This window comes from Ictidomys tridecemlineatus, chromosome 3 (assembly GCF_052094955.1).
Source record: "Ictidomys tridecemlineatus isolate mIctTri1 chromosome 3, mIctTri1.hap1, whole genome shotgun sequence".
NCBI classification, from domain to species: Eukaryota; Metazoa; Chordata; class Mammalia; order Rodentia; family Sciuridae; genus Ictidomys; species Ictidomys tridecemlineatus.
Genome location: NC_135479.1, coordinates 138026107 through 138040152, shown reverse-complemented (window position 1 = coordinate 138040152; position 14046 = coordinate 138026107). Strand labels below are relative to the sequence as shown.

Below are 14046 nucleotides of genomic sequence, written 5' to 3'. Positions count from 1 at the left end.
ATTCATTTATCAACTTGGCAGTTTTAGAGGAATAATCCCAAGATAAGTTCTTCTATCACCAAAGTAATCCTAGGTCATATCAGAAAGAAAGCAGACATGCATACCTCCTCTAACTGATTTAGGCAAAAAGAAATATTGTCACTCAAAAAAAAAAAAAACAAAAACCCACACCATCATTCTAACAAAGATGCTTTCTCCCCACTTATAGATAAGTAGATTAATTCATTTATTGTTTACTTGCCTCAAGAACCAAGGCCTTGGCTCAAAATAAGCTGCACCTTACCAATAGTTAAGAGTACTATTTGGTTAAAATTATTTAAGTACAGTGTATCAAAAAAGATTAAATCAGAAGCAAATACATACACATTCTGAAATATACGTTATCCAAAAGATAAAGTTAAAAAGTGAAAGAAATAAATCTTGACATATAATTAAAATCTGGACCATTACATAAAATGTTCGAAATTTAGAGAGGGAAGGAGACGGAAACCTACACATAGGAATCATTTCTTCTTCCTTTACCCCAAATGAACATAAAATTATTTCCTATTATTAAAATTTACCATAAAACATATATATTCCATATTTAATTTTAAATGTTCAGAATATTTTTCCATGAATCTATTTATCTACATATTATTTTTGCAAAATTTTTTGCATAATCAATTATTTTACTCATTCCCAAAGGATAAAAGAAATAAAGACTAAGAAAATGTACAATAAACATATAATTGTAAACAGTTACACATGTTATTCTAATTTAGCAATTTTATAACATTATATGCAATTCTCCTATAGCTTTAATATGGATTTTGCTAAAGGAATGTACTGTAATCAACAAACTTCAAATAACCCCCCACATAGTTTTGTGGACTCTAATTTCCTACTCTATTCAATATCCTCCCCTATGTAAAATTTAGTCTCCTGAAGATTTTCATGAGAAAGATTAATAAATAAATTCAGAAAATCCTGTATAATTTGATTCCTCTTGGAGGTTCACGATGCTCATGAATATATTAAGGTCTGTGGAGTCCTGAGGAAAGGAAATCATCTTGCTTTATCTAGACTGGTTTTCACCACATGTATTTAACAACAAAACTTTTTCTTGGAGCCAATCCTTGAATTATTATTTCAGAGAATATATTTGAAGAAAATGGGCTTGTCTAATATTTCCAGAACCACCACATTTTTGCACTAAGATTAGTAAAAGTACATCTGTTTAGGTAATTTTGTATTTGCTTCTCTCATGCTGCCACTTTCAAATCTTCCAAATGGTAAACACTTTAAAAATCTTTCAAGACTACCTATAAGAAGAATTCTGTTTTATACTTACCTTTCTATAATGCTTGTCACTTTCAGATCCACGATCTGTTGCTCTAAATGCCGTTTCTCCAGGTGAACCTTAAAAATATGCAATCCTTTTAATCCTTTAAATATGCAATCCTTTCAATTCATAGCCTAAGCTAAATTCCAAACTATGTCTCATTAATTAAAAAGTAAACTGATTTTAGAGCAACTCAGAGTCAAAGCATCAAATCACTTTTATTTTCATATAGAATACTTCTAAAAATCACAGCACATATTTAACTTATTTAAAAACTATTTGGCTAAAAAATATAATTAAAAAAAAATAAGAAAATCTTTGGTAAAGATTATTTTACATGAGAGTACTTACAGTTCAGACAAATACCACTGTCATCAAGCCAAGTATATAATACAAAAACAAATTTAATATGTCAACCATGACAGGGCAGATGAGACAAACTAAAATTACTTTTCATTTCAATTATCAAAAATAATTATATGTTTCAAGAAAATATTTTGGCTAAGCAAATTTTAATAGGTTTAATCTTATACATACATATTTAGGAATTTTAGTTTTATTGCAAAATAATTACTTTATTCTCTGCACCTAAAGGATAATGAGTTTGCTTAATATATTTCTGGGGTTTTAAAATTCAGCATAAGCAGCATTATAATTTTGGTCCGCAACTTTATTTGCAACTAGTTTATTAGAAGCATTTAAAAGGCATGTTAAGGTCAGCAAAAATGTCTTTTTACACACCTAACAAGAGAAGTAGGTCAGAAGCTTCTATGACTTCACTAACCAATTTGTGACCTGTGAAAAATTAGCAGAAGGGGAAATAAAAATGTAAAATTTAATAGGAATGGCAAACAAAGGTGTCTGAGATCTCAGATTTATATCACAATAGGGTAGTAATTGGGCAAATATGCCAGGATTGGCCTTATAAATTCTATTGTTATGGCCTGTGAAATTAAATTTTGTTTTAAAATCACCATATTGGCTTTAACCAATTATGAAAAGCAAATACATAGGAAGTCTCATCTACTTGTCAAGAAGTGGTGCTATGTTTTTCCCTCACTTACTAAAAGTCAAGCATAAATTTTCAGTTTATTGAGCTAGAAAAACATTCAAACCACTGTATAACAAAATTTAGAAGGAAGTTTACCATTTTCAGAAAACTTACTAAGTATTTTAATTTAAAAGATGGAAATAAGCAAATACATGTATACATTTTTCTCTGTAGTTCTTAAATCTCTAAATTAGATCAAACAGGTCCTTTGTTACCTGTGGTGAAAAAGTCCTTCAATAAGCTGAGGCTTTCAACAATCTTGTCAATGTCTGGTGCTAACTTTGCAAGGTCTTCTGAATTAGGAAGGGCTTTTCTAATTTTCTCTGAAGAAAACCAAAATACATAAATAGTCATCAACTGTCTCAAGAATATGACATCTATTAATCTAAGGGCTATAAAAGTATTCATTTTCTTAATTCTCAAAGGAACTCTACAAAATTGCTACTATTTTCAACTCCATTTACAGATGAGATAACGGGGCATACAACAAGGAAGTAGGGGAGCCTGGGTTCAAGCCCAGGCAGGTTTGCTTCAGAATATAGGTTCTCTGGCCAATGTATTGTGGGAGTAGCAAATGTATTATGTTGAAAAGTACCCCCATGAAAAACAATTTGAAAGTGTGCTTTCCCAAAAATGCCTAGTCAACATATAACAGTTTTATTTTTAAGAAGTGCTGTGAACGAGTGCTTACAGAGATTAAAATTCCAACTCCATTTACAACTAAGAAATTAAGACAAATGTCTTAAAAAGAAACCGAGGAAAAGAATTCAATAAAAATATTTTTAAAATCACCATGAGTTACTGATAATAGCTGCTAAATATATTTTTTTCTCATCTACTTATTAAAAAGGGGAGAGGCAGTGTCTGATTAGGAGAAGAAATCATTCTGAATACTGACAGACTTTTAAGGAACATGACTAAAAGCAAAAAAGTTATGTGGCAGAATGGAAATGCTGACAAAATGTGTTAAGTAGCAAAAACAAAAAGTACATGTCCTTATGACTGTATAATTTTTTAAAAGAAACTAAAATTCTAACCATATACAAAGAAGTACAGTTAAAAGAAAATGTTTTCTATAAGGATGGTGGCAGCTGTGTTGAAGTGATGGACTACTAAATACCTTCTCATACAACTTTTTTCTTTGATATTCTATTATTTTTATTGTTAAAAGAAAACTACTACATATTAAGACTCAAAACTTAAGAAACTACCTCAATAAACTATTTCTCTTTCCTAAAGAAATAACCATAAAAAATATTTTAATGTTAATGATACGAACCAATATCAATATACTCATCAATTTCCCATACAATGTCAGGCACAATCCATTTATAATCGCTAAGGTCTGGTATCATATCTTTCCACTGATCAAAAGTCTAAAAGATAAGAAAGCATGTTAATCAGATATTTTATTTTATTTTATTTTTTTAATTTTTTATTTTTTTATTGGTTGTTCACAACATTACAAAGCTCTTGACATATCATATTTCATACATTAGATTGAAGTGGGTTATGAACTCCCAATTTTACCCCAAATGCAGATTGCAGAATCACGTCGGTTACACATCCACAATTTTACATAGATATTTTAAATACCATATAAAAAATGTAAAGAACAGTTATTTCAATTAAAACACATAAATCTACAAAGACCAGTGTATTGTATAATGTACTAAGCTGTGAGAAACAAATTTACATGGCTTTAGCTCTTCTATAAACAAATCAGAAAGCAAGCATACAAAACATGTAAATACTCCTCTACCAAATATAGAAAATAAAAAATTCGAAATATGTAACTATTTTAAGCTGATTTCATATTGGCATTAAACAACACCATGGAGAGCAGCAGGAATATATATCAGGAGACTGGACACCTTCTCTCTGAACCCAGAGCTGCCAAGAAGTGGCCCTGTGAGCAAGCTACCTAACTTTCCCATCTAGACTCAATATGAAACCTATATTTCTCACTCTCAGCTCAGGGATCTTCCTCTAGGCCTTTTTATCTCCTATAATTATAACTAAGATTCAGAAGGTACATTCCTTTTAGCATCATTAAAACAACCTGTTACATGGTAAAGACACACAATAAATGTTTAAATCAATTACACTTAACTACACTAAAAAAAATGACTTAAAACTACAAAAATTCAAAATAATCATACTGGAATAATTGGAAAACCAGTAGGAAAGTTAAACTTACCTTTTTAGCTGTATAGCCACCCCCAACAGCAGATCCCAGTATAAGATATCGAAGTTTTAAGAGCCTTGCAGCTAACCGTGCTGGCCAAAAATTCCTGCAGGGCTGGTAGCCATATTTAATTGGAGAAAGTTTCAATTTACGTAAAGGAAGGTTTGTCAGAGAAGAGAACTGTTGAAATGATGTCCTTAATTGGGGTCTTTGAAGCTTTAAGGTAGGATGATGTGAACAATAAATACTTCGTGAAACCAGATGCAGTTTTTGGAGTGGTAAGCTTCCTTTTATTCCAGAGTTATGTTTCACCAAGGATTGGCAGACTTCACTGAAACAAAAAAGTACAGGGGTGGTAATGGCACAAAGGAAATAATATAACAAAGCAATATTCTAAAGAAGATACACATGCATATGTGACCAACCGCAACGAGTCATACAACTGTTGATATTTATTTATTTATGTTGATATTTATTTATGTTGATATTTATTTATGTTGATATTTATTTTGTTGAAAACAAAAATGCATGCAAAGTTTTGCTTTTAAGTACAAAAACTGTGGCAGTTTAAAAAAGTTATTCTTTTATCTACTTCTCCCAATTCTAAAATAGCCCAGGGATGGATATTTTAAAAAATCATTCAATCCCACCTAGGAACCTGGCCCCCAGAAAAACGATAGTAGCAAAAAAGCCACCCCAATCTCCAAAAGAGAACAGAACCTACGTGTACATGTTAACTATATGAGCTCTACCCTATTCTCCATCCAGAAGAGAATGAAAGGCTACCAACAAGAACCACATGCCTAAGCTTAACACACATTCATAGTTGCTTACAAATGATCCGAGCCCAATTTTAAGCAGCTTTAAAATATTAATTCATTTAACTACATGGAACTTGAAACTTCTCAAGAAAAAGAAATTATGGAACATAAAAACAATGTTGTAAAGGATAATAGAAGGAAAGTGGAAGCTCTCCTTCCTAAGTGCCAGACATCATGCCAGATGCCAGTCATTTTTTCCCCCCTATTTCGGATATCAGGGATTGAACTCAGCGGCACTTGACCACTGAGCCACATCTCCAGCCCTTTTTAGTATTTTACTTAGAGACAGAGTCTCACTGAGTTGAATAGTGCCTTGCAACGTTACTGAGGCTGGTTTTGAACTCACCATCCTCCTGTCTCAGCTTCCCCAGCCACTGGGATAACAGGCCTGCACCACCATGCCAGTTATTTTTACAAATAATACTTACTGCTGGGTAACTCTTAGAAAAACCCAGTAAGCTAAGTACCTTCTTTCACAAATTTGCTTTTTAAAACTATGTCTTGCTTAAGGTAGAATGAGTAGTAAATGGTGGAAAAGGATTGAAAGTAGGTTCAGCCCAACAATAAAGCCCAAATTCTTTCCACAACAGACACTGGTAAGCAAGAATGTGAAAAGCAGTAGATGCATAAATGGTATAGCTCCAGATAGGAGGCTGCGATAACATATTTTTTTTTTGGTGGGGGGAGAACATGTAAATTTATTAGGGTGTGGTATGAATTTTCAGGAAGGAAATGTCATTACATTTAGGTATTGGTACACTTTAGCTCAGAATCATTAAAAATATGTGTTTCACCATTATATAATATGGAAATGAGTTTTATTTTCCTCTATGGGTGAAGATTATAGTATTTTCCTTGTGAGAGAGAATGAGTGCCTCCACTGGTTCCTCTTTGTACCCAGGGACTGAGACCTAGTCCTTCAGATCAGGGTGGTTTTGGGAGTTACCTTGTGTTGTCAAATGAATCAGGTTCAGCCTTGCAAGTCAGGCATCTACCTGAATGCATAATGTCGATGGAGGGGGAGCATAGGAGGAATGGAGGAACTTTAGATAGGGCAAATGGGTGGGAGGGAAAGGGAGGGAGCAAGAGGGTAGGAATGATGGTGGAATGAGTTAGATATCATTACTCTAGGTACATGTATAAAGACATGAATGGTGCGAAAATACTTTGTGTACAATCAGTGACTTGAAAAATTGTTCTCTATATGTGTAATATGAAATGAATTGCATTCTGCCATCATGTGTAACAAATTAGAATAAATAATAAAAAATTCAAATTAAAAAAATATATAATCTGGGAAATTGAGATGTGTTTATTAGTAACCCACAGGCCATGGCTAACCTATATCACAAATAACCTTAAGAGAATGCAACAGTGACCAGAAAATGATCTCTATTTTACTGTAATGCTAACATATCCAACCAGGAATAAGTTGAGCCTAATTTTCATAGCCTATGGTGTATGCTAAAGCACTCTTTTAAGATAAATCACTCATGTGTAACCAAGGCAGTGACATTTTGAAGTATTTGCTGCCACCTCTGAAACTATCAGGATGACAGAGTCTTGCTCTGATTCAAGATTCTATAGGAAATCTCAAACTCAGAAAAACTGAGGAAAAATAGAGTTTAATAGTAGGAGAAAATACATATTGCCAGATCAGGCACACTCTTTATTTGTAATTATACATGTAATTGTTACTTCTGATACAAAAAACTTTCTTTATAAAAGTTGGCAATCATTTTGTATTTTAAAAAATAAAAAAGCTCTGTCTCAAAATAAATCATAATTTCCACTGTCTTGTAAACATAAGTCCGTCCCTGTCTTCTTTTATCAATCAAGAGATTGAATTCTTCTGACATTAGACTCTGCATATCTATTAAGCAAAACCTCATCTTAGCTTCATATTGCTTCTACCCCAACAATCATTAACTATAAAAATTAAAGACAAAACAAATCCTTCAAATCAAAGGCATAGTTAAATGGTACAAGAGTTAAGTTTCTGAGAAGAATTAGTCTAGACAGTAAATAAAGAAAGTATGATAACAGTGTTAGTTAAAAGTGTATCAGGAGGGAAGTAAAGAAGTGGCCTCATTTCAGTTGTACCCACTGCATCTACACCATCCTCTTCTCATGTTAGATTACATCAAGTGCTCCTCTTCCCATTGAAGGTAAATCCCTAAAAGGTATTCTTGCCCTATCCTTTCAGTTTCTCTCATCTTAATGAGGAAATCAAAACCTTCTAAACCAAACTACTTTATTAAAAACTAAACCAATCTGGTTTTCACTTCTACCATTCAATGAAACAACTCTTACTTAGGACACCAAGACTTTCAACGGGCATTTTTTCCCAGTTTTCTCGGCATTGTAAGACAATCTTGACACTTCCTCATTGTTGGAACTTCCTATTACTTGGCAGTCTCTCATTTTACCCCTATCTAACTGGCCACTCCTTTTCAGTCTCTTCCTCAACTACCTTTTAAATGCTAGGAGTTTAAGTCTTGTATCCAACCTACTTCTCTTTTAACTTTCCCTAGGCAATCCTATCTACATCCACTTCCTCAATTACCATCACATACTCATGTTTCTCAAGTTTCTGTCTAATACAAATAGGTAAGTTCCGGTCGCTTGTATAGAATTGCCTACTCAACGTCCCCACTTAGGGATCAAAATGATTAAATTCAATATGTCCAAAATCATGGACATTGACATCTCTCCCATCCTCCTAAATCCTGACACTTCTACAGTATTTCCTATATCTGAAAATGGTATAAGCAGCCATCTACTTAATTAGCCAGAGTTGAGGATCCCTTTTTGATACATACTTTTATCCTTACCATTACCAAAGCACTCTCTAGAACTCACATCTGATCATTATCATACACCTGCATCCATCTTTTAAATAGATCCTCTGCATTTAGAATAAAATCCAAATTGCTGGTCTATAATGCTCTCCATAGTATGGTCTTTTTCTCATTCACTTGCCTCAAAGCTCCACCCAGACTAATTTTCATCTAATTCTTCAATATGCCATTTTCCTTCCTACCTTAAGACCATGAGACCCGCTATCTACTTGACTCTTGCTACTTACTGATCACAGTTTCACCTCTAGCATTCCCTCCCTTCCCCTGAGCCTTCATTATAATGTGAGTCCCCCTGCTATAGCTCTCAGTTCTCTGTACTTTTCCTTCATAGCATTCATAAAACTTGTATTACATAATAATGTAGTTATTGGATTAATATTGGTCTCTACCAGTAAACTAAAATCTACCAGAAATAGCCTCTTGGCTGTTTATCACTATATTTCTATGGTCTGCACTGCCTCACAAATGATAGACACTCAATAACCTGCTGCATGAACACAGGTTATTGGAGTAATTAAATTACAAAAAATAGGCCAAAGAACCTAGCAAACACTAGCAGAGTAAGTGCTCAATAACATCACTTCAACATAATTTGCACTAAACTTCACTACTGTATAGTCCAAATATATACCCAACTACATGAACTCCAGTACTGAGTTCACACCTAGGATGTTTTTGCTTCTCATTATTTTCTCACAAATTTCTAAAATTTCTATTTCGACAATGATGGCAATAATAACTATGGGTGAGAGACAGGGACAGGGATAAAGTATTCAAGTATTTCAGTTCAGTAATTACAAATGAAATGTTCATCAATTAGTTCTCTGGAAGAGATAACAGACTTTATGCAAATCCTAATACTTAAAAAGACAACCTCAAGAATTACTTCTAGAGCTTCCAATTTAAAAGATAAATGTTCATACAGGAGGGGATTGCTTTTTACAACAAGATTCTCTTGAGACACAGGTGGGAAAAAAAGAGAAGCAACTGAGATTTACTGAAGCACTAACTGTGGAGAGGGATGTATGGGTCACCCTCTAGTCCATTCCAATCCAGCCAAATGTTAGCTACACTAGTTGCCCCAAGGCTGAGAATTTGTCAGAGAAGAAGGGAAGAGCTAAGTCCATGCATGCATGTATGTGGGAACTTCCCAGAGTGAGCCTCTAATAGTATTAGTATATGTAACAAATTCAGGCCACCCCTTTACTCCCTAAAATGAAGCCTGCAAGTTGATATATCAGGTATCTAAAACAGTTTTTTCAAAGCTCTCTCATTCATGGGTATCCTGCACTGGCATCTATACCAACTATTAGCCCATCAGGTTTAAATATAATTTAGGTAACAGACTCTAGAAAACCAGCAACTCTTAAGATGAGGACTAAGATGTCATTATTAATCCTGGAAAAAGAACAGATATGAAATCCTTATTAGGATTTTCAGGAAGATCTGTGAAAATATTACAGACATAAATAAGAGAATCTTGTTACTCAAAACTATTTTTTAAAAATAGCAAAGAACAACAGAAAGCTTACTGAATTAAACATGCTTTTAAGAGCCAAAAAGAGCTTAAATACTAAAAAGGTAGTTCGTGGAGATTAAAGTTGCAATGGCCAATATATTTTTAAAAAATCAAAACCAATAATGGAAAATAAATTAAGGAAATCCCCTAAAATGTTGAGTAAAGAAAAAAAATCAGGAAAACACTAGAGAAAAACTAAGTGATATAAAGAAGAGATATGCAAAGAGGGTGAGATGATAGGGCGAAAGCATCCCTAGGTTCTGGAAGAAAGTATCAAAGCTTCTGGCTGCAGTCTTTTTTGTATACTATCCTTCAAGAGAAGATCAACTTATAATGTAAAGATATATATAATGTAGAGACACACACATACATAAAGATGAATGTGTAGTGTACATCCACATATTAGAGTACATGCATTTTTTTAACAGATAAAGGATTACAGACCATAATTTGGAAATCATGGACACACATGATCAACTTAAGAGGACTAAATAGTCATTTTAAAAGTGCCTAGAAAGAAAAGAACAGGAAAAAAAGAAAGAAAGAAAATAAGGAAAAAATTTCCCAAAACCGAAGGAAGATAATGGTCTATTTCACAAAAAGGCCCACTGAGTGCCAAGCCAGTTGGTGGTGAAAAAGGAAACCTATATCTGAACAAAAGCCCTGAGAAATTTGAGAGTATAAAGTGGAGATCCTAAAAACTTCCATGAAGGGAAAAAGAGACTGCTATATGCAAACAAAACTAAAAATCAAAAGTGATGCAAAATAGACTCCCTATTCCAAGAAGTCATCTACTTTCTTGCCTATCTAACATCTCTTTTAAAACAACAATTGCAAATATATAGTTTTCATTAATTTTTCATAAATATTGCACCCAAATAAATTGGTCTTCTCACAAGTCCATGAGCATGTGTTTATATATGTATTTCAAAAATGTTTAGGTTCCCACCTGTTAAAGAGTAGGAATTTAACTGTATTCCTTCATAATATGCAAAGGAACTATTGGCAAAAGACAAATTCCACAGTTTAAGTTTTCTGACTTTCCACAGCTCCATTTCTTCTGGTAGCTAAAATGTGCTGTCATCACAGGACATTTTTAAGCCAAGACTCTATGGCATCCATAATAACTTTAGAAACAACTTAGTCCAACAATACCCAGTTGAATAAAGCAAAGTCTACCAGTTATAAATTAGTTTGTCTTTAAATTCAATTTTGAAAATTTTTCCTACACATCTTAATTGCTCCAGAGTATGCTGTGTTTTTCAGTCTCTTCTTTTTTATTTAAATAGATGTTTCCCCATTAAATACTGAGAAGTAGAAATACGAAGTGTGCAAATAACTTACTTTGGTGCCAAGGACTGTGAATTTACTCAAAAATTAAATTCTATAGGAATAAAAATAACTATGTAATTATTCTAATTGACTAACACTGTAAGTTCTGCATTTGCACTTCAGTTAACTTTCAAAAAACGAATGGATTGTATTCCTTATAAACACTGTAAATTATCTACACCATTAAAAAAGTTCTGAGAAAAACTCAAGGCCAGTGTTTAGAGGTGGAATTAAGAGGAAAACTTTTAGAAATGGAAAACTAATATTTTTTTTTCAATCTTGCTTGATGCATATTCCTTCCTATTAAATGCCTTCAACAATGAGTTAAGTATGAAAGTTATCTAAGGTTATTAGAACAAATTATATAAAAAGATAAAGTCAATTAATACGCTTAGAATGCATACAGTAATCCACAAAAATGAAAAGATTTCTATGATTTCCTATGTAGGAGTAAAACAGGCCAGAACAACAATGACTGTATAATTTGAAAGGTGGTGCAACATTCGCTTCTTTTGCTTCAAAATGCAAGTCTCAAGTCTCTTCCTTAAACACTGTGAAAATGCTTCTTCGAACATGGCATCTATACATACCACCTCTGACACCATGTGCGTCACTGTTCTAGATCTGACTCCCAAAAGAGGGTTAGGCAAACAGGCAGAGGCCCCTTCGCCCTGCAGAAAAGCCTAAAGACTTACAGGTGTAAATGTACACATGGCATGGAGATGGAAGCAAAGGCAATTAGGGGAAGCGCACAGAAGGCCATACATGGACAAAGCCAGTACAGACATGGAGAGAATTTGTAAAACAAGAAACAAGTGAAGGCAGAGATAACAGCGAGGTCACAAAGGTGTAAAGGACAGCGACAAAAGGACAACAGAGAAGAGCCAAGACAGGCGTCCTGAGTCTTCAAGCTGGTCAGGGACGACGGTCGAAACCGAAGCCAGCCAGCTCCGCAGATAAGCCTAGTCAGAACTTCTGTAACTCGGGTCCTCAAAAATATCCGGGAATTCCCCAACCGCCCTCGGCTTGAACAAGGCGTTATCTGCACATTCTGGACGTAGTAATGGGACAATCTTGGCCCTGAAATACCGGGGCCAGGTTGGAGCCCGCACTTACCAGGCCACGGCGACCCGACGCATTCGCCACATCTCTCCGGCGTAGAGGTCACCCAAGCGCCGAGACGGCCTCGCGGGAGCCCCCGTGTCAGCCCCAGTGCGGCTCTTGATCTAAGAATGACCCAGGAAGAGGCCTCGGTAACAAGGGCACAGAAAAGCCGCTGAGGCCCTCCCAATGGCGCATGGACTTCCGCAAGAGCCTGCCCGGCACCCGTATTCAGTCCGTCACTGAAACCACCACTCCGCCCATCCTAGGGAAGCAGCACGAACAGTCCGCGGGGCCTGACGCATGCGCCCACAGTCTGTAGGCGGGAGCCGTGTACTCCGCCCCTCCCCACACCCCCGCCCTGCCCTTGCTTTCTGGGTTGAAAGGCTTGGAGAGGGAACGAGAGTGGGGCGTAGTAAAGGGTGTGAAATCCGTGTTGGTAAATGCTCACTGTGGCAACCAATTAGTAAGTGTTGGGTATTAAGGAAAAATAAAGGAGCCCAGAGACTACAAAATGAATACGATAGAGTAATTGAATAGAATAATAAAAATTAACAATTGCCCCTTCGCCCTACTTTTGTAGCCCTTCTTTGTTTAAAAGCAGTTTCATATCCTTGAAACAATCTTGGGAAGCATGAGGAGGAATCATGAATAAATTAAGTGAATTAGAATCTCTGAGATTTGAAGGGGACTCAGGTCATTAGGCCAGCTCTAGGTTTGAAATAAGAGTGTGTGTTTTAAAAAGGCATCAAAAATGTCTTTGTTCATTTATTATCTAGCTGGCTTTTACCTGAATTCTAATCCCACTGATTTGTTGAAATGGCCCTTGTCAAAGTCTCCAACAGTTCCGTATTGTTAGTGCTTAGTTACCTTGGAGCAACATCAGCTGAGCGCTCTTTGGTTAACCTGTATTTCTGTTTGGGCTTTCAGGACACCATATTCTTTTTTTTCTCCAAGAGCAGCTAATTACTAGTCTCCTTTTGCTGTCTAAATTCTCTAACAAATTTCTTAATGTTGGAAAGTCCAGGATCTTGGACATTCTGATTCCCTTCCTTTATTTACTTTCTCTTCCTAGGTAATTTAAATCCTTTGCTCTTTGAAAGTTTATATTTTATGAGAAAGTGTCCTGTGAAGGATTATGAAGCCAATTCGTGAAATTAACCAGGCTTCAAATTAAAGGGTTTTCTGCCCTGTCTTCATTTCAAGGGCAAATTCCCCTCACCCGTTCATGTACACAAAACATATAAAGAAAATTTCTTTCCCTTTAATTGTCAGAGTCATAAATCCAGATTCATCCACGCATAATCTTATCAAGCATAAACCCTTCAGACCTAGGAGTCATGAAATAGTTTTACTATTTTACACTGAATTCTCAATTTCAGCTTGGAATTAAGCAATCCACCAGTTAAAATTCTCAAAGCATTTATCTTGACATGCAAGACAACAGTTTTCAGAGTTAACCAATAAATTACGAATCTTCAGAAAGGAAGCTAAAGAGATGTTAATGGAAACTGAAGTGTTTGCATTTGTTACCATAAAATATGTATTTAAATTTTTACAAGTTTTTTTTCCCCCCAAGTTCTCCATCAAACTTATCTGTGTTCCCTGATACTGCACTCTTTCTCTGTGATTTCCTGAAAAAATAAACAGCTGAAATAACATATATTTGCACCATCATCATTATCAAACTCTCTCTAGTGCTCAGAAAAGCATGTTACAATGTTCATCGATATTTATTAACCACTTACTATAAACTTGGTCTGTGCATATAGAAGAGTAGAATATAGTTCCTGTCCTCTACTAACCTTGGTCTGGTTAGAGAGATATACATATGTAAAAATATAATAAC

At 34.9% G+C, this 14046-nt stretch overlaps 1 protein-coding gene across 5 annotated transcripts in view; it reads right to left on the bottom strand.

Annotated features, from left to right (window-relative positions):
- Opa1 (OPA1 mitochondrial dynamin like GTPase) overlaps positions 1-12476 on the bottom strand; it is an 86390-nt gene extending 73914 nt beyond the window's left edge. For 2 of the 5 annotated variants that reach the window (XM_078043881.1, XM_078043884.1), the window contains exons 1-6: positions 12213-12475; positions 4576-4894; positions 3655-3751; positions 2591-2698; positions 2066-2119; positions 1334-1401 (exon numbers count right to left, since the gene is read on the bottom strand). In XM_078043881.1, coding sequence (XP_077900007.1) covers positions 1334-1401; positions 2066-2119; positions 2591-2698; positions 3655-3751; positions 4576-4894; positions 12213-12244 — 678 coding nt within the window. In that variant the 5' untranslated portion in view covers positions 12245-12475. Of the gene's footprint in view, positions 1-1333; positions 1402-2065; positions 2120-2590; positions 2699-3654; positions 3752-4575; positions 4895-12212 lie in introns of all 5 variants that reach the window. The other 3 variants (XM_078043883.1, XM_078043885.1, XM_078043882.1) reach the window with 2 other exon arrangements.
- Between the last annotated feature and the right edge of the window lie 1570 nt (positions 12477-14046).